The sequence below is a fragment of the Mixophyes fleayi genome, chromosome 3 (assembly GCF_038048845.1).
Source record: "Mixophyes fleayi isolate aMixFle1 chromosome 3, aMixFle1.hap1, whole genome shotgun sequence".
NCBI classification, from domain to species: Eukaryota; Metazoa; Chordata; class Amphibia; order Anura; family Limnodynastidae; genus Mixophyes; species Mixophyes fleayi.
This window is the reverse complement of record NC_134404.1, coordinates 106,549,802-106,572,031: the sequence shown is the minus strand read 5'-3', so window position 1 is coordinate 106,572,031 and position 22,230 is coordinate 106,549,802. Positions and strand designations below refer to the sequence as shown.

The 22,230-nt window shown below is 40.8% G+C and overlaps 1 protein-coding gene across 1 annotated transcript in view; it reads left to right on the top strand.

Moving 5' to 3' along the window:
* Positions 1-3,778, top strand: part of SLC2A2 (solute carrier family 2 member 2) — a 35,033-nt gene extending 31,255 nt beyond the window's left edge. The window contains exon 11 of the mRNA XM_075202117.1: positions 1,006-3,778. Coding sequence (XP_075058218.1) covers positions 1,006-1,197 — 192 coding nt within the window. The 3' untranslated portion in view covers positions 1,198-3,778. The remainder of the gene's footprint in view (positions 1-1,005) is intronic.
* The last annotated feature ends 18,452 nt before the right edge of the window (positions 3,779-22,230 follow it).

The following is a 22,230-nucleotide window of genomic DNA, read 5'->3' as shown; positions in this document are numbered from 1 at the left end:
TACATGAAAGAATAGTCAGCATTTTCCTTATTTGCAAAACAATAAACACATTTGCTTCCCTTGCATTGCAACATGGTTTTGTCCATAAAACTTGAATAAGAAAGCTTACTCAATTTTTTGCTTAGCTTTCCTTAATGAATCAGGCCCACTACCACTTGCTATCTTTTCAGTTTTCGGCATTGTACAGATCATATAGTTGTTTGAGCTCCATTTGCAGTGAATACCTGTAGCTGGACAATCAGGATGATAATCATTTATAGCCAGGGCTATCATATTTTTGAAACAGAAATTATACATCCCTGTGCTACAAAGATGAAGTTTGCAACATCAGGCATGCCTCCCTTTGTGTTAGTCTTTGTACATTAAGAATGGTTGTAAGAAAATGAGCATTCCACCTTATCTTTCCACTGAGAATAATCAGGATAATCATGTGAAACATGAGAGCACTTTGAAACTAATGATATACATAGGGGGTTACTTAAGAAGTCATAACTGATGCACAGTTGGTTTTAAGTGGATCTGTATTTGGGAAGAGAACATATTTTATTAATCTACCTGTTTTTCTTTACTTAAGAATTATTTGCACTTTAAACATTAATGTATATCTATTCTTGGCTTTGATAAATCTGTACTGGTGCACTAGAAAGTAAGTGGTAACAAGAGCCCATACCAGTGACCTTTATGTAAAGTCACAACGTGAATTTTTACGTATGACAAAAAGTGCAATAGTGGAACCTATAACCCTCTTGTTTGTAGCGACTCTTTTTTTGTATTCTCAGCAAAGCTAAATAATAGTAACGCAGGACGTTTAGATGTGACATTAATGGATATAAGATTGCTACAAGGACAAGATATTGGATGAATTACCATTATACAAATTTGCATTAAATTGTGTATAGTTTTACAAGACACGTTAGCCAGCAACACAGCAATCTAAATTGTAGCCATAATTTTTCCAAACTTTGTTGACATTTCAAACCAATATTTTTTTACCTTTTATTTTAGGATGCATGTGGACCTTACGTGTTCATCATATTTGCAATTCTTCTACTTGGTTTCACGGTATTTACGTACTTTAAAGTTCCAGAAACAAAAGGGAAATCATTCGATGAGATAGCTGCTGAGTTCCGTAGGAAGAAGCACAAGGGGGGAAAATCTACAGAGATGGAGTATCTGGGAACAAGTACAGATGCCTGAGTTCTATGACTTGTGGACATTTTTTTTTACATTTCTGAAATCGCTATATGTGAAACAGGGTAACTACTGACCATTTTGTGTTTTTATAGATATACATATTTTTTATAAAGCCGAACTTCTGATATTAGAACATGAGGAATGTATAGTTGGTATATATGTGAGATTAGTAGCAGAGGAACACACACAACATATTTCCAAAAATGTATTTAGTGCAGGTGAGCATTACACCTACTACTCGTTTTGCTGTAATGATGCTATAGGAATCTTCTAAGTCATCTATACAGATCAAAAACACATTGTTATAGAAAGCATACACTTCATGTTCTAAGTGCAGTACATGTTGGACTAATGTTGCAGGCTATAAGCACGAGAACTTACAAAATGGATTTCTCCGATAACATGAAATCTAAATACCAAAAAATGACAGAACCACCTCACCAGCTTCCAGAACACTTGGTGCAGTGGGAGCAGCCCATGGGTCTGTTCATGTTCACATAACGGTAGAAAGAATTTGTAGACAACAGCACAGTTCAGTTCCAGTTTGGGGTCATTTTTTTTGGTGGCCAACTGTTTTTGTATTTGATCAAAATATACAATAAGATCTAAGGCTGGTATATTTTGCACTTAAATATGAATATTAGTATTATGGAAGTATTGTCCAAATATAATTTTTGTAGAATCTGGAAAGAGCGCACAGGCAGCATAATTTAAAATACTAAATTAAGGTTAACTTCAGCCAAGACAGCTTGCTTACCTCAGGCAAATATACACTGTTTATTAGTTACTGATAATAAACTGATTTGTATGAAATCAATTTTATTACAAATCAAAAGTCTTCAAGCAAAAAAGATGTTTTAATATAAAACTCACCTTCCCATGTATCAGGATAGAATGTAAATCCCATCACCTCCAATGTAATGCAATGTTATGGCTGCATCTATTGCCAGGAAGGAGGAATTAACAATTCAGTACTTCTTACATAGGGTTTATACATATGTCAAAACCACTGACTAATCAGTCAACTTATTGTTTACCATGATACGCCAGTCTGTTACACAATCTCTAATGTTTATTTTATCTATTTTCCCAATTTTGATTTGTGCATTTTGGATCATTGAATTTGAATATGGTTATAATTAGGCATTATTGTAAACTATAATTCATCATAGAAGGAGCACATTGCTTGTGCAGAGAGCAATCTACTTCAATTTGTTATTATAATACACTACCCAGCTGATATGTCATTAGGAGCTGGTAACAGATGTGCATGTTTATAAGAGGTTAGTATGTCAGTGTGTGTGTGTGTGTTTATTGTTCTTCTGTAGTTGTCAGTGGTTTCATGTACTGTATAATTCTATACTACATGGTGTGATCCCAAATGTATTAGTTGTCTCAGGTCCTATTTTAACATAATTTAGTAAACATAGCATTCAAAATGGCTACATGTGAAGTGAGAAAACAAATGACCAAGGGGTATATTTACTAAACTGCAGGTTTGAAAAAGTGAAGAAATTGCCTATAACAACCAATCAGATTCTAGTTCTCATTTATTTAGGACATTCTATAAAATGACAGCTAGAATCTGATTGGCTGCTATAGACAACATCTCCACTTTTTCAAGCCCGCAGTTTAGTAAGTATACCTCCAAGGCTGCTGATCCAAATGTACTACTGTATAAAATGTATTACTTTATATTGGGAGCTCTTATCCGGAATGTTGGAGGTTTAAGGTTCTCTGGATAAGGTTTTATTTTAATAATTTAAGCACAATGCCTAAAATATATTAAATTGCATTTAAAATAACCCCTATTTTTCCTCACATTGCCCTTGGAATTTTTCCCTCTTTAAATTGTTTACCAGAACTAATCACAATACTACAGAAGGAAACTCTCTGTGATCAATGTCATCATTATATAAATTTCCCCTTGATCAATAAGATTAATGTCATCATTATATAAATATCCCCTTGATCAATAATTAGTTGAAGTACCTTTGGAAGCTACTAAGGACAGTAGTCTTCTTGGATAAGGCTCTATACAGTAGTTACCCACCAAGATGGAGCAATATTTACCAATTCTTCCTTTAAAAATTCCTAAAGTAGAGTCAGGTTAGTTTGACAGCAATTTTAGGTTCTTGATACAGAATTTCAATAGAATATAGATCAGGATTCTGAATGGGCCACTCAAGGGGGTATATTTACTAAACTGCAGGTTTGAAAAACTGGAGATGTTGCGTATAGCAACCAATCAGATTCTAGTTGTCATTTTGTGAACTGAACTTTATAAATGATAACTAGAACCTGATTGGATGCTATAGGCAGCATCTCCACTTTTACTAAATTGCAGTTTAGTAAATATACCCCAAGGACCATTTTATGCTACTCCATTGTTACTCTTGCATTGTCCTTTGTATATTGTCATTTTTAAACATAAACATCCTCCCCAGCTTGAGATTTTGGACACGGGTAGCAGGTTTTTGTCCAGAATTTTTCTGTAATGTGCACTGTTCATCTTCCCATTGATCCTCATACTTCATGATGGGATGGTGATACTTAGCTGGTGTGCAGTATTTGATTTGCGCAATACATCATACTTACCTACTTTCTTCAGCTCCCTTCCGGGAGCCAGCCAGTGGAGGGGGGCGTGAAGGGGCGGGGTGGCCGAAATCGCGTCATTTCGGCCCCGCCCCCTGTGACGTCATGACGCAAATTGCGTCATTTGACAGCGGGGGCGGGGCCAAACGCCGCGATTCACCGGGAATCGCGGCGTTTGGGATCTAATTCTGCCCACTTCACTAGGAAGTGGGGCACTTCCTAGTGAAGTGGGCAGAATTCGGGAGATTGCCACACTCGCCCGGGAGTCCGGGAGACTCTCACAAAATGCGGGAGTCTCCCGGACATTCCGGGAGAGTTGGCAAGTATGCAATACATACCCTTTAGCACCCAGGCCAGAAAGTTCTACTTTAACCTCGCCCAACCAAACAAGACTTTCTGACACACTCTTTGTGGGTGAGGATATTTTTTACGGGGGGTGGCCTAATCTTGACAGTGGGGCTGTAGTACTTCATTCACGTCTGTGCCATTAACTGCAATGAGCTCAGATTGATGTTCAATTCATTTACAATTGTCTTGTACTCTTTTACAGAGAATAATATCTCTGACTTGTGTGGAATCTTTAAATAATTTTTTATAGTTTCTATCATGCTTTAAGACCCCACGAAGAGAGGGGTATTACTACTTATAAAATAATTGGACCACTACTTTCTAACACAGACAGTGAACAAGCTGGGTGACTTTTGAGGCAAAGTAGTTCACATGTGCAAATTTGAGCGAGCAATTTCAAGGGATGTGAATGCTTTTTTTCTGTTTTTCATAAGTAGCAAATGTGTTGGAGTCTGAATACTTTTGCAACGCACCACAAGTCACTTAAAGCTGTCATAAACATACCTCCCAACATGCAAATCCCAGTCAGCAGGACGTGTCCACGGCTTGATGGATGGTGTGGCCACATCACGATGGTGGCGTGACCATGCCCCAAGATGGCTGCCTAGTGTTCTAAATCACTAGACTGCCCATTGGCTATCTCCCTTCCCCCAACATTCCAACCTGCGGGACAAACATGTCCTTGGGCGGGACAGAACCCTAAATTCGAGACAGTTGAGAGATATGCATAAGTAATGCCTTATTCATGGCTCCTTCCACTCATACTCAGAACTAGAAAATGGCAACAAACTTGACAGGATAACAGTAAAGTATACCACAAATTGGTAAATACACTCCATAAAAACAACAATGCTAATTAGGATTATTTATCCTAATCCATTGAATTATATTTGTGTCACTGGCTGATATCTACTAGTTATCAGTTTTCTTAGTATTTTGACTTATATCACCTACAGTGTTAATATTTTTTACAGATCCACTGAGTTGATGAACTGTTTTCTTACTCATGAAGCGATCTGTTTTGTTAGATTACATTTATAACATAATTTGCCAGAGCCGGAAATCAAATTTAGTACTTTTAGAAGGTCTACATTCTTTTTTATGTATATGATGGTGCTTTGACTGTCTACGCCATTACCTTTAAGGGTCAACAACCAAACTCACTTTAAAGGTTTTATCAGATTGTTGATAGGAAACATCAAATTATGTTCTCACATACACCAGATCTATGGATTAAATACCACACCTACCATTATAAAACAAAAAATAGGGACCAAATAAGTTGCCCAGGTCACATAAGATCAGATCAAGTTAAGTACATATTTAGTAATTTAAGACATTTTTTAGGCAAAGATGACATATACGAAGTTTATGAGTTACACAAACGTAATAGGTGATAGTTCTCTGTACTCTATTAGTTTTGTGACCAACTAGATAATTTGTTTTTTTTTTATCCTAAAAATGTCAGTTTTACCTCCTCACCTTTTTCATAAGAAAACAAAGAGGTCTATTTATGAAAAGGAGAAAAGCACTAGATCTGATGAAAACAGGAGCTTTCACTGGATTTAGGGCTTTTCCCTAATTAACAAAGACCTTTTTTTTCCCTATTTTTTTATAATTTTTTATAACTTTATTATTTAGTTTTTTTGTGAATCTGGAACTGGAAGCCACAGTCCATGCTTCCAGTTCTAGTGTGCATGCGGGAAGCAGCAATACAGCTCACACATGCGCAGAGCTATAAGAGTCCTCTTACCAATGCCAGTACTGCCAGGGAGCTGAGCAATTGGGCTATAGAAGAGTTTCTATCACTGTGATAAGCAACTATAGAAAATGTTACTTATCATGATAAATAGACCCCACAATTCCTAAGTGAAAACTTTTGTAATTTCACTAATTTGTTGTTATATTTTCATTTTATGAATTAAATGTTTTAGTGCACCCTTTTATTATGAAGCAATCACATTCATAGTGAAATTAGACCACTAGTTGTCAGAATATTAGGAAATAAATGGCCTCTATTTGAGATCATGCAGGAGTTTGTGGGATAGCCGTATCTTTCACAGCAGGTTGCTGAAAAATATATATAATATGTGTATTGCAGACCTACCTTTCCTATTGGTACATGGCAGGGGCAGGCTGGGCTGAGGCGTAGGGGGGCAGCTGTCCCCCAGGTTGGTCCCATAGTGGGCTGGGTCACTGGGCCACCTGCATTTTTTCCCCTCCAAAATGTCCCTAATAGGCTGCTTAGTCGCATCTTGCCCTCCGGGCTAAAATTTGCCAGCCCTCCCCTGGTACATGGCTTTCAAAACAATAACATCATGGTGTAAGTTTTAAATTTAATTTTTATACATATATTTGATGTTCTCTGCCTGTTACTAGGAGGTAGAATAGTCAATTGTCATTCTTTGCTAAGATAATATATTTTTTGATATACTTCACTTTCAATGGAAAAAAAACATGTTTTCTGCTATAAGTATCAAACGAACTTTGTAACAATGTGCTAATACTGCAGTTAAGCATATTTTGATGTAACGTGAACAATCACTATCAGTATTAACTTTTTTGTATTTGAATTACTGAATTAAAATAAAAAATATTAATATTTGCTTTCATGTAGTCATTCACTGGTATTTATGACTGAAATACTTTTTGTGATGCCTCAAATGATGGTATATGGCGGAGAAAATAGTTGTATTTATAAATTGTGTAAAAAGGCTATTGATGAACAAAATTACATTTCAGTATTCCCCTGCTCTCTTGCTACTTCCAGCATCCTTTGTACATATCCATACACAGTGGTTGAAGTGGGCTGGTCATACTGGCACTTCTCACTGCTCACCTAACTCACCACTTGGCATATCTCCTGAAGAGTCTCTCTCCAGCAGTGGGATGGGACCTGGCCACAGCATGCAGGAGGTGTGGCCACAGCCCCAGGGCCTTCTCTGGTGCTTTTTAAGTAGGCTGCCCTGTCCTCTCCCCCCTCATTGCCGTGCGCATGGCACCTGTTCACCGCTGCTCAGAGCAGCAATGGATAGAATCTCCCCCAACTTTCCCACCAATGGAGACAAAGCTGTCCTGATCAGGATGGCGGGACTGAGCCCTTCAATCGGGACTATTCCATCTAAATTTGGATGTTTGGGAGGTATGACTTGGTGATCATTTGTCACAATCAAATTTGTCTCCAAGCAACAGAAGGTGAGATATCTGCATCAGGGGGACACACAGAGAGGCTGAAAGGGGCACAGAGCGACAGGCTGAAGGGGGCACAGAGCGAAAGGCTGAAGGAGGGGGACAGAGAGACACGCTGAAGGAGGGGGACAGAGAGACACGCTGAAGGAGGGGGGCAGAGAGACACGCTGAAGGAGGGGGGCAGAGAGACACGCTGAAGGAGGGGGGCAGAGAGACACGCTGAAGGAGGGGGGCAGAGAGACACGCTGAAGGAGGGGGGCAGAGAGACACGCTGAAGGAGGGGGGCAGAGAGACATGCTGAAGGGGGGTCAGAGACACTGAAGAAGGGGGACACAGAGACACTGAAGGGGGGACAGAGACACTGAAGGAGGAGGGAAGAGAGACACTGAAGGAGGAGGGAAGAGAGAGACACTGAAGGAGGGGGATAGAGAGACACTGAAGGAGGGGGATAGAGAGACACTGAAGGCGGGGGACAGAGAGAGACACTGAAGGAGGAGGGCAGAGAGAGACACTGAAGGAGGGGGACAGAGAGACACTGAAGGAGGGGGACAGAGAGACACTGAAGGAGGGGGACAGAGAGACACTGAAGGAGGGGGACAGAGAGACGCTCAAGGAGGGGGACAGAGAGATGCTGAACCCGGGGGACAGAGATGATGAAGGAGGGGGACAGAGAGACACTAATGGAGGAGGGCAGAGAGACGCTGAAGGAGGAGGGCAGACAGATGCTGAAGGAGGGGGACAGAGAGACACTGAAGGAGGGGGACAGAGAGACACTGAAGGAGGAGGGCAGAGAGAGACACTAAAGGAGGGGGATAGAGAGACACTGAAGGAGGGGGACAGAGAGAGATGCTGAAGGAGGGTCAGAGTGTGAGCTGATGAAGAGGGACACAGAGTGTGAGATGGCGAAAGGTGGACACAGGGTGTGAGATGGCGAAGAGGGGGACACAGGGTGTGAGATGGCGAAGAGGGGGACACAGGGTGTGAGATGGCGAAGAGGGGGACACAGGGTGTGAGATGGCAAAGGGGATACAGAGTGATATGATAAAGGGGCACAATGTGATAGTGAAGGGGTCTAAATACATCTTACATCATTTTGACCCAACTACTTAAAAAAACGTGACTACCCGGTAATTATTTTTGCTTAGGGGTGCCTTGGAAAAATTAGGCTGAAGGGGGACAGAGACACTGAAGGGGGAGACAGAGAGGCTGAAGGGGACAGAGAGACACTGAAGGGGGACACAGAGGCTGAAGGGGGACACAGAGGCTGAAGGGGTACAGAGAGAGACACTGAAGGGGGACACAAAGAGGGCAGAAGGGGGACACAGAGAGGCTGAAGGGGACAGAGACGCTGAAGGGGGACACACAGAGAGGCTGAAAGGGGCACAGAGCGACAGGCTGAAGGGGGCACAGAGCGAAAGGCTGAAGGAGGGGGACAGAGAGACATGCTGAAGGAGGGGGGCAGAGAGACACGCTGAAGGAGGGGGGCAGAGAGACACGGTGAAGGAGGGGGGCAGAGAGACACGGTGAAGGAGGGGGGCAGAGAGACACGGTGAAGGAGGGGGGCAGAGAGACACGCTGAAGGAGGGGGGCAGAGAGACACGCTGAAGGAGGGGGGCAGAGAGACACGCTGAAGGGGGGTGAGAGACACTGAAGAAGGGGGACACAGAGACACTGAAGGGGGGACAGAGACACTGAAGGAGGAGGGAAGAGAGAGACACTGAAGGAGGAGGGAAGAGAGAGACACTGAAGGAGGGGGATAGAGAGACACTGAAGGAGGGGGATAGAGAGACACTGAAGGAGGAGGGCAGAGAGAGACACTGAAGGAGGGGGACAGAGAGACACTGAAGGAGGGGGACAGAGAGACACTGAAGGAGGGGGACAGAGAGACACTGAAGGAGGGGGACAGAGAGACGCTCAAGGAGGGGGACAGAGAGATGCTGAACCCGGGGGACAGAGATGCTGAAGGAGGGGGACAGAGAGACACTGAAGGAGGAGGGCAGAGAGACGCTGAAGGAGGAGGGCAGACAGATGCTGAAGGAGGGGGACAGAGAGATGCTGAAGGAGGGGGACAGAGAGACACTGAAGGAGGGGGACAGAGAGACACTGAAGGAGGAGGGCAGAGAGAGACACTAAAGGAGGGGGATAGAGAGACACTGAAGGAGGGGGACAGAGAGAGATGCTGAAGGAGGGGGACAGAGAGAGATGCTGAATGGGGGTCAGAGTGTGAGCTGATGAAGAGGGACACAGAGTGTGAGATGGCGAAAAGGTGGACACAGGGTGTGAGATGGCGAAGAGGGGGACACAGGGTGTGAGATGGCGAAGAGGGGGACACAGGGTGTGAGATGGCGAAGAGGGGGACACAGTGTGAGATGGCGAAGAGGGGGACACAGGGTGTGAGATGGCAAAGGGGATACAGAGTGATATAATAAAGGGGCACAATGTGATAGTGAAGGGGTCTAAATACATCTTACGTCATTTTGACCCAACTACTTAAAAAAACGGGACTACCCGGTAATTATTTTTGCTTAGGGGTGCCTTGGAAAAATTATGGTGACCCTAAGGGTGCCTCGAGCTGAGAAAGTTTGGGAACCACTGTGCTACACCAATCTTATGTACACTATAAAACTTAATACTCATATGTCAATACAGTATATGTATGAGGGTGCTGCCCAATATAGATCTCTTTATAGAAACATATATGAAAAGGGCGCACATCTCTAACATATATATATATATATATATATATATATATATATATATATATATATATATATATATATAAAACAAATCACCTTTAAAATGTTCCTATTTAATACTTGATGAAAACAATTTACATAACAAAATGCAAAAAAGCATTCAAACCCCAAAAAAAAATAGTTGAACAATCCTAATATATTAAAAATCTCCAAGTCCAGGATCAATATATGAATCGTAAGTTTAAATGTTCGCTGCAGTGTAAAAAAAACAAATCCATACAGTAATGATAATAAAATTGTCCATATCCTCCAAATTACTCGCTGACTGTCGCTGCATATGCTGTATAAGACCAGCTAACCATCCTGTACCGCGTGCGTTACAATCACTCCGTCCTTGGAACGCATGAAGACTTCCGGTATGCTGGGTTGTGCGCACAACTTTCGGTATGTTGACGTCACTGTCTATAGCCAATAGGGTCCTTCCAACGCGTTTCACCCTGTAGGACTTTCTCAAGGGGTGGGTATCATCTAGAACCATGCGATACTGAAAATGTAATTTACTTATTTAGTTGTCCATGCGGACTACAATATGTAGAATGTACTAAAAGGAACAAATCGGTCCTGGACTTGGATATTTTTAATATATTAGGATTGTTCAACTATATTTTTGGGGGTTTGAATGCCTTTTTGCATTTTGTCATGTAAATTGTTTTTATCAAGTATTAAATAGGAATATGTTAAAGGTGATTTGTTTTTTATATATATGTTAGAGGTGTGCACCCTTTTCAACAAGTAAACAGGTAATTCAAGGCATTGTCCAGGCATTGTAAAAACTGTTTTTATTATAGAGCACATTTTAAAAGCTGCTTCTTACACTGCAGCAACACACTTTATATAGATAATGAGGAGGGACCCCAGCAGTATATGTCACTGCAGAGACAGTGTAAAGCGGTCTATCTGCGCACTTCATAGTGAGTTTACTGCACCAAAACACAAACCACTGATGAAGGCTACTGCCAGAGCTGGTTCCTCTATCACAATTTGGTGGAGAAAAAGCTTGCAAATTGTAGGTCTCCGTCTACCAGCAGCAGTGTAAAGCAGTGGCAAAGTGCACCTGCAGTTACCAGACCCAGCAAGGTGGTGGTGAGTGATCGGCTTTGTTAGAATGTTTCCTGCATATACGAAGATTTACAAGGTGATGCAATGTTTAATCACAAAGGAAATCTGTTACATTGTCAGTTTCACTGGATCCTCTTATCTTTGGCGAAACAGAAGAGAAAATATGTCTACAAAACTGTTTAGTTGCTATTTTGTTAGCAAAGAAAGCAAATGTTTTAAAAGTGTTGAAAGTTTGGGATGTCTGAGCTGCCTTTAAACTGTGGTGCAGCAATGTTAAAAAGTGTTTGTAAAAATTAAAGCAGAGGGGATTAAAAAGAATATATTTTATATATATATTTTTGCTGAAGTCTGAAGTGTGTGAATCTGCTTACTGAAGGGCTGGGTTTGGTCCATAATCAAAATTCTCTGAGAAGTCTTGTGACCACTGCAGGAGGGGGGGGGGGCACATTGGGCTGGGTGGCAGGGGACATCTGCCCCCTGGGCTGCTCCCATAGTGGGCTACCTTGGGCTGGGTCACTGGGGCTCCTGCATTTTTTTCCCTTTAAAATGTTCCAAATAGGCTGCTGAGTCAAGTCTTGCCCCCCGGGCTAAAATTTGCCAGCCCTCCCCTGGATCCCGCCCCCTGCTATGTTATGGTGAAATTCAAAGCATTGCATAGCAGGGGGCGGGGCTTAATGGTGCAATCACGTTATTAAGACCTGCCCTCCTCAACAATCCACAAGAATGATTACTCTTTTGAGAGTCTGGGAGGACTCCCCGAAATTCAAGAGCATCCTGGAAATTCCGGGAGAGTGGGCAAGTATGTCCAGAATCTGTAGAAATCAAAAGAGATATTTGCAAGAGGAATTAAAGAGAAAATGTTGGTTATGGTAGTGCCACACCTCCCCAGTCACGTTTGTGCTCTATAAAAGTACTTTATATGCAAACATAGTTTTCTGCTTTTCAAGTTACAAAAAAGCAAGAAAACAGTTGTTACCTGTAAACATGGACAACAATAAACTTAACATGAATGTTTGCAAGACAGAAAGAAGTGTGTGATAAAAGTCTTAGTATGGAGAGTTACAAAACCAGGACTGGTGTCTGCAGCCAAGAAATAAAGCAGATTTGTAATATATGGAGCACCTCTGTGTTGTGATGGGGTATTTACCTTTGCAATATTGCAAGATCATGTTTTAGAGAAAAATACAGTTCAAGTATAAAAGGAAAATAAATCATAAACTTGTTCCTGATGCTTCTGATAGATACTGGAGGGGTTGTCCAACCCGAGGCACCTTTTTACATATTTGGTGGTCTTGCTCCAAATTATCTACTTACTGGTCTTCACCACGAAATTTAATCTGCTCAGTCTTAGTACTTGACCTCCTGCTCCTGCCTAAGTATTTCCTGCATCCTCTGACGTTACAAACACAGCCTCTTTGTTTCTGTCCCTGCCAGCTCGCAGCGGATTGGAAATCAATCGCTCCTCCATCTTTTACATTACTGTGCTGACTAGGATATGGTATATATACTGCATGGAATACATGACAGCCATTATTAACAATTCTGCTAAATCTGGGCTATCTATAACAACATTTGCCCATTAGCTTTGTTTTCTGAACTCAGTTACTATTTTATAACCTGTCAGACATTTTGCATCTTTTCACCCCTGGGCTTCACACCTCCCCCCCCCCCCCCCCTTTCTCTCCTTACCCTGACTCTCTCCTCCCTATCAAATTATAAGAATCTCTTGGTTGACATTTTCCCTTTTTTTGTATCTGCTTTGTTGGAACAGGAGCATGTTGTGCATTTCGGTTGTGTTTGCTTATACTCCAGTTCCCCTGCGACTTCACTGCTCATACAATTTTCTTTTTTCACTGTTACGTACCTGTGATTTTGAATGTTCGACCTTGAGAAAAAAAATAAAAGCTTAAAAAAGAAAATAAAAGAAAATAGGAAAATCAATCTAAAATGATTTGTCAGTGCAAAAGTCCTCTCACCTTCGAAACTGCTTCAGTGCCTTCACCCAAATCTTGACTCGTGAAAATCAGGTAGCGTCCGGGATCATGAACAGTAGTGAGAGATTTGTGAGACCTGGCGCCTTTACTCCAACATCTTAAATGACAGGCCTCAAATTGGTGCATAAGCCATTTCAGCGTGTTTTTTATAAATAGGGATTGGACTTAAAATGGCTAACTGCTTTTTATAATTCTCTTTTATAAAAATATACTCTTTGGCAAACTAGTAATTCACAAAATACGGGGCCTGATTTATTGAAGAACGCAAATGCAGATATGTGCAGAATTGCTTAAAAACTAAGGGCCTGAGTCATTAAGGCAAAAAATGGGTAAATGTTCTCTGGGACAAACCATGTTACAATGCAAGGGGTGCAAAGTAGTTTATTATTTTGCGCATAAGTTAAATAATGGCTGTTTTTTCATCTAGCACACAAATACTTAATAGCTTTATTACTACACTGAAATTTAAAGTTGATCTAGGACATGCCCTACCCCAACTATAAATCTGTCCCCACATTTTAAATTTACCTCCCCCTCAAATGCAACATGGTTTTGCCCAGGTGCAAATGTTACTCCTTTTTTATGCTTTGCTCTCCTTAATGACTCAGGCCCTAAGTGTGCATGTCCAGAACAGGACTATAAGAAAGTGAATGCAGCAACATCCTATTCATCTTCGCGTGTCCTACAATTTCATGGGCAAGAAGTGGCTATAATCACTCAGTCACACACTTCTCTCAGCACATTCATACAAATCCTAACAATTTAACTCTAATGCCGTGTTGTAAATCCGGTTTGTCTTGCGTTGGAGCTTTTATATACACAATCAATTTGATTGACCCAGTAGAAGAGATTCCCCACACATGTTAAATGAATTTTACTTGCGCACTCTCTCGGAATGTCCGGGAGACTCCGGAATTCTGGGTAGGTCTCCCTGCCTACCGGGAGACCAGGCCATTCTCCCATATCCTGCCCACTTCCTAGTGAAGTGGGCAAGATGGGAGCCAACCCTCCAAGAGAACAAACCCAGTTTTAAACAGTCTCACCACTTGTTATGATGGTTAATGCCGGCAGATCTAACCTCCTCCTCGGAAGGACGCTGGGTGCTTTGTTCTGTCAGATTTCAAGAGCTTTTTTGAGGTGATAAGACCAAAGACAAAGTCAACATTATGTTTTAAAGCAATAACGAATAGTTCTTTACGTGTTTCTCCGTCTATGCTGATGGTTTCACCAGAAGGAATTTCCCAATCTCACAGCTGGCCCTCTGTAGTGGTTACTTAGCGATTGTAGAATCAATCAAGAGCAAGGTCCCGGGCAGGCTGGGCCGGCAGAAACAAGTCTATTTCGGGCCTGTGTGGGCGTCTTTATTGATATGTGGCTGGCCCCTCCTCCGGGACCAGCGACCTTACATTACTGGCCGTGGATCCTCCTTCCCTGCAGCCTATCTGTAATTGAGCCGATATCACATGGGACGCACACCACGTGACAGGTGCTGGCTGGGAGGTGGTATGTCAGTGTATAGTGTGTGCATGTCAGTGTATACTGTGTGTCAGCATATAGTGTGTGTGTGTGTGTCAGCGTATACTGTGTGTGTGTATGTCAGCGTATAGTGTGTGTGTCAGCGTATAGTGTCTGTGTGTCAGTTACATTGTGTGCAGTACATATTGTGTGTGAGGGGGCCACTACATGTTGTGTGTGTGTGAGGAGGCCAGTACATGTGGTGTGTGCTTGTGTATGAGGTGGCCAGTACATGTGGTGTGTGTGTATGTGGGTGTGTGTGTGAAGGGGCCAGTACATGTGGTGTGTGTGTGGGGGGGGGCAGTACATGTGGTGTGTGTGTGTGTGTGTGTGTGTGTGTGTATGTGTATGTGTACCATTATATTAATATAATGTGTGAGGGAAGGAGGATCTTAATATAATGTGGGAGGTAGGCTATTAATTTAATGGTGGAGTACAGGTTGAGGGCTAATTATGGGTGCTATTTTATTTGTGAGTGGTGGGGCAATTTAATTTAATAGTGGGGCCTATGAAGTTAAGATGGGGTGGTTTGAGAGCTATTAATTGAATGTGGGCTGTTTGGGGGAAATTAAGTCTATTTATTAAATGTGATTATGAATTATTTATTGCCTGCGATGGTTGTGGGGAATGGTTATATTTATTAAGTGTAACTGCTATTTAATTTATTGCTGAGGCTGTTTGGAGGGAGGGAAATAGGTTTGTTTATTAAATGGGAATACTATTTAATGTTGGGGGGAAATAGCTCTATTTATTAAATGTGTATGGTATTAATTTAATGTCACGGCTAGTTGGAGGGAAGTAGAGCTAGTTATCAAATGTGAATACTATTATTTTAATTTCGAGCTGGAGGGAGGCTTTATTATAAAATGTGGGTGTTATATTGATTCAACAGCGAGGCTGGTTGGCGTTTTCTAAATTTCATGTATCCTTTTTTTTCCAAATAGGGCATCCAACATTCCAGGATCCAGACAAGCAGCAACTGGTCTAAAGACACCAGCAGCCAAAGGTGGTGAAAGTAATAAAAACAGGTAGGAGAGAGCAGAACAGTCTGCCAACTGTCCTGAATCTGTTGGAGCAGTCCCGAATTTGGTTGACTGTCTCACTTAGTCAGGATTTGGTCTGACTGCAAGGACAGTTGGAAGGTATGTCCCGCTTCACTGTGTACTGCTTGTGAAGGCAGAACTGCGTGCACATAACAATAGTGCACACAGTATTTCCTGTGTATTGTATAAAATTTGTCTAAAATGATAACCATGTTACACCATAGGGGTCTCCCCTGTCTAAAGTACCCCTGCCCACCAAAGCCTTAATCCAGCTCTGGGCCAGGGTGTCGGATTGACACCTAGTGCTCTGCTCCTCCTACCAGTAGCACTGCTCATATTATTTGTTTTAGGTTAACCCTAAAACAAATAATAACCTTATTTGTATATAGTCCAAAGCAAAAACAAGCCCTTTTGCGGGCAAAAACATCAGATTTTTAAAGCAAAATGGCTTTTTGTATGTTGATAAATCAGCCCGTGTTCAGTACTGTAAAGCAACATTATATATTGCTATAATATTATTTATACCCCATTATAATCAGCGAGTTATGTAAAAAACAAAAAAACAAAACAAAAGTGCTGTAAGGAGAAGGAACCTATAAAATAAAATGCAATATAAAGTGAGGTTTGTTTATTGTTGCATATTTTGTTTTCCTTATTAAAGATTTATCATTTATAATAATAAAGTATTGCTGCGTTAAGCAACACTAAAATTGCCTATTTTTATATTGGTATATATATATATTGTACCGAAGACCACCGTTTAAGAATGGGCCGCTGCTTATAGGCCAGTGCGATGTGCTAACGGCTGCCAGCCAGCCCCTGAGCAAGGTCTTCATCTATCTACACCTGTAATCCTTTCAAACAGGTTTGATGGTATGTAATTTAGAAGGCTAGAGCTGAGGATCAACGTTACCTACAATCAGTTAAACCACAAATATATAACACACACTGGCTTCTGCTTATGTGAAAAATAGAAAGTGGTAATAGAACTTTCACATAGTTTAGGTTATATAATGGTAAAATTATATCATGAAAATATAAGTACTTAAAATAAATGAAACCAATACTGAAGATAATTTCAATGGACATATTACTAACCATCTGACATGTTAAGTAACAGTTCTATTATCAAAAAAACCCAAAAAGCTAATAGCTTACTATATAAGAGGATCATAGTACGATGCATAATACATTTATACATATTTGCTATTATGGACAAATTTAGGAGAAACAACACAAACATATTTTCCACATAAACTCATTAGCAATTCAACACATTTTAAAGATACATAGTATTTCAGCATATTTTGCAAATGATTTAACACTTGTCTCCCTCTGGTATATAATCACTATTCTTCCTCTTTATTTTCTCACACGGGATAAAGGAATGAAAAACACTTCAGTGACTAATTTAACAAACAAAATGAACACCTTCCTATTCATGGTTTAGTTTTTCTCCAGGTATCCATAAAGGAATTCTGTAATCTCCAGCGTTACATTGTAAGCGATACTACAGAATATAGTGCCAACCACAGAGGTCGCATTGAATGCTCGCACTCCGTTTTTTAACTCATGTAAAAAGGGACACATTAGTACATAAGTTTAATATATAATTATCTGTCCTCCCTCACCACCTGTCCCATCCTCACTCACCACTCACAACATTTCCACTTACTTCAAAGACAAAATTGACACTATCCACCATGAAATCTCCTCTTACTTAGTCCAAGATCCTCACTCTCCTCCCTTCCTCCTCCCTTAACTCAGTTCCCTCCAAGTTTCTCTGTTCCCTTGCCCCTTGTCTTGTCTGCACCTTGCTCACTTCATTAAGTTTTCTGTCACCTCTGATGTTTTCTCCTATGCCTTTAAACATTCTCTTTTTCCCCCAATTCGCTATTGACCCTTCTTCCCTTTCCAACTACCACCCCATTTCTCTGCTCCCCTTTAGTTCAAAAAATTTTTAATGACTTTTCTTTAACCATCTGATGCACTTTCTCTCCTCCAACTCTCTTATTGACCCGCTTAAGTCAGGCTTCCACCCGCCTCACTTTACTGACTACAGTCAAAGGGCCACTCCTTTCTCATACTCTTTGTCTTCTCTGCAGCTTTTGACCCTGTCAAGCAGCACAATAAAGTAAAATCAAATATGAGAGTACTTATCGATTAGCACAAAAGAAACAGGGAAAAGCTATTTAATTTTAGTAATTCATTTACTAAAGCTCATGTATGCCCTTTGATTCCTCCTTAGATGCCTCCATCTTGATGTACAGATCAATGCACTTTTCATATAAGCAGGAACATTTGTGCAAAAATAGTTACATGATGTCCCAAAATGCCACATAAGCAGGCGTGGATTAAGGTGGGGGAGCGCAGGGGCCCCCTGGCCAGGGGCAAGCTGGCTCGATAGAAAATAGACTATGTTGGACCGGTGCAGGGTCTGGCACAAGTCTCTATTACTTGGTGGCTGGCCCCTCCTCTGGTACTAGCCACCTTCCATCATTGGCTGTCTCCCCTGCCTCGCTTCCACTATGTGTGGCCTCCAAGAGACCCAGTGTCATATGGGACGTGCACCACGTGACAAGTGCTGTCTCATGTGTGAGCAGCAGCAAGACCACACAGTGAGTGTGGATGGAACAAGGTAAGTGAGGGGGATTATGTTAATGTAGTGTGTGTGTGTGTGTAATGTGTGTGGGCAGGGGGGTATGTTAATATCATGTGTGGGGGGTATGTTAAATATAATGCATATGTGTGTGGGGGGGAGTATGTGAATATAATGTCTTTGGGGGGAGTATGTTAATCTAATGTGTGTGTGCGGTAGGGGAGTATGTTAATATAATGTGTTTGGGGGGTTGGAGTATGTTAATATAATGTAGGGGGATATGTCTTTGGGGGAATATGTTTATATAATGTCTTTGGAGGGGAGTATGTTTATATAATGTGTGTGTGGTGGGGGAGTATGTTAATATAATGTCTTTGGGGGGAATATGTTAATATCATGTGTGAGGGGGGAGTATGGTAATATAGTGTGGGAGGCAGGTTATTTAATGGTGATGTGCAGGTGGGGCAAATTATTTAATGGGTGCTATTTTATTTGTGGGGTGATGGTGGGGCTATTTTATTTAAGATGGGGTGATTGAACCTTTTAATTTAATGCTGGGGTGGTTTGGGACTATTAATTGAATATGGGACTGAGTTTACAGAGGAGGGCTATTAATTAAATGTTAATATTAATTATTCTATGCAGGGGATGGTTTTGGGAAATGGTTATATTTATTGAAATTAGATGTTATTTAATTTATTGCTGGGGCTGTTTGAAGGGAGGGCAATAGGTTTATATATTAAATGGGAATACTATTAACTCACTGTTGGGGCTGAGGGAAATAGATCTATTTAGTAAATGTGAATATTATTATTTTAATGTTGGGACTGGAGGGGGGAATAATTACAAAATGTGGGTACTATTGGGCCTGGATTGGGACTGGTTGGAGTCTCCTAAATTTCATGTACCCCTTTTTTTCAAATAGGGCTCTAACATTCCAGGATCCAGACAAGCAGCAACTGATCTAAAGACACAAGAACAGCTCTGTAGGAATAGTCATAAATATATATGAGTAAATAGAGAGAGGCGGGCTGACAGTCACTCTCCCAAATCAAGAAATGAAAATAAAAGGATTGGTTTTTAAAATAAAAACATATTTAATATACATCACTATACATAAAAAAAATATATATATAAAAGGAAGAAACCTAATAATATATAAATATATAACATAGGTTATGTGACCAAGGCTCCTTTATATTTGCCCCTGGAAATACAAATCCAGGTATAAATAACCTATGCACTTAGAAATTCAACAAAATTCTCCTAGGGAATCCTCCATCAACATGATTAGAGAAACATTGTTCCCAGATGACAATAATATATAGGAGTTCTGATCACAATTAATGCCTGAAAGTAATTTGTTGATATATTGTATAATAAAATGCACCAGAAGATATTTCAAGTCTTCCAATAGATTTCTCACCTCGATAGATGATCATATACCACAGTCCTTGATTCCATAAACAGTAAAGAAAGTTTGTCTTACCGGTAAGAAGCCGCTGTTCATACATTCCAGAGGGATTTGAAAAGCGCTAAGTTGGATAAGCAGCTGCGGATCCTGCTGCTTGTGTAATAATCACTTACTCCAGCAGCCACGCTGAGGGCTACCTTCGCTTCGGTCTGTCCGGAAACAAGTTAGCAAGAAAGGTTGATTCCACCTCATTAGTTCCTTATCGTGCAGGGATAAAATTAGTAGCTTGTGCCTGTGAAGAGTTTTTTGACGTGTTTCGCCCTGGAACACCAGGACATTCTCAAAGCTACCTGATCTAAAGACACCAGCAGCCACAGGTGGTGAAAGTGACACGAACATGTAAGAGACAGCAGGACAGTCTGCCAACTGTCCTGAATATGGTGGGGCAGTCCCAAATTTGGGTGACTGACTCCTTTAGTCAGGATTTGATTTGACTACAAGGACAGTTGGGAGGTATGTCCTGCTTCAATCTGTACTACTCATGAAGTGCACACTGTATTGCCTGTCTATTTGTCTAAAATTTGTCCAAAATGATAACCATGTTACATCATAGGGGCCCCCCTGTCTAAAGTGCCTCACGCTCCCCAGAGCCTTAATCCAGCTCTGCATATGTGCCATGGGTCGCATCTTTGAACATACATAAATGTCTCTTTATTATTCAAGAATCCAGAAAAGCAAACACTGTATATTATCTTCTGAACACTCAACTCATCGCAAATATCTGTTTGCATTTAATATGTAATCTATTTCCCAATAACCAGGTTACTTTTGCTAGTACACACTAAAAATAAAACAAATGAAATTCTTTGACACATTCCCATACTATTCACATGTGCGAGTGGTCAAGGTTGCTATCTGTCTGGTATTAACCAGGTCATTCTTGTTTTTCACATACTCTGTTTTGTTTACTAGGACCCGCCTGTGTTTAATGGGTCCCAGGAAACAAACATGACTCTCACTTGTCTCTCTGCAGCATTGTCCCTGCTCTAGCTCCATATTTTCAAATACTTTGCAGGTATACTTTGCTGCTGACTCTGCTTATGCACGATACTGTCTCTGCGCACCAAAAAGCATCCCCTATATTGTCATGTATACTGATTTTGATAATAGTGTGCCTTTTTGCATTATAAATATTAATTTTCCATAAACATTAACTTATACAATTTAGAGCAGTGGTCGAAGTGGAAATTTAGTTTACAATGAAGGCAGTAGGAGAAGTAGCGGTATGGCATACCGCCGTATACCTTCTCACTTCAATCACTGATCTAGAGTGCAAAAATAGATATTAGGAATTATATATTAACTTTACAGGGACAAATCTTTAAAACCTGAACCGGTTTCTGGAAATTCGGGACAGTTGACAGCTGTCCATCTCTCTACAGAACTGAGGAAACTGTGCCAATAAGAGGTGAGAAGAGACAGGAACATCTCCACAGAGCAGATAGAGTCCTTCATAGGAAGCAGCTCACTGAGCCAGCATGCACTACATGAAGTGGTGGTAGTGGGCTGGTATACGGTGGTATGCCATACTGCCATACTGCACACTGCCACTTCTCCTACTGCTTTCATTTTAAAACTATCAAATTCCATTCACTTACATTTTCCATACCGCCACTTCTAAATTTCCATATTGACCACTGATTACATGTATATTGATCACCGTATTTGTATACATTGTACCATAGCCACCATAAAAAGGACTCTACATTTTACTGTGATCAATAGAATATGGAATCTGCATTGTACTAAGGTTAACAGAATATGGGTCTGCATTGTTTTGTGGTTATCACAATAGGGGGTTGCATTGTACTATAGTCCCCATAATATGGACTTTGAATGGGCATGGTGTAAATGTTTTGAACCATAACATGCATGATAAATATTCACTTTTACAGAGCAAAAACAAAAAAAGCCCTTCTTCACCATATAACACATGCCCCTCCCCCCCGAATTTTTTTCTGGAATGTGCTCCCCATGACGCACTAAGGATATTCTTTTTACCATAGGAGAGTCACATTTTTAAGATGCTTATAAAATAAATGATTTTTTCTAATAAGGCATTTATTAGTGTGCAAAAAAAGCTGCAAAAGTTAAAAGTCCTTAAGGAGTCACAGTTAAACACTGATGAGGATGATAAATGCAAAAAAAGATTACATGGCATTAGTAGACTGATTTTACACTGCTGTCCTTGATCTTTCATGCCTGGCTTCAGCTGATACTCCCGTCAGACTTGTTTGTTATATGTAACTGTAGGTAATGATTACAATTCCTGAGAACCTGAAAACATATTTAGCATGCTGGGAGTGTGGTTTATTTCTAAGCATGTCTATTAATTATAGTGATCATGCACTGAGCTCGTGACCTAAGCATAATGTCAGTAATTACTGCACAGAAAACTATTTGCTGTAGTAAGCTGACTTTGCAGTGATGAACTTTGCACCGCAAGTGTCCCTAGTCAGTCTAT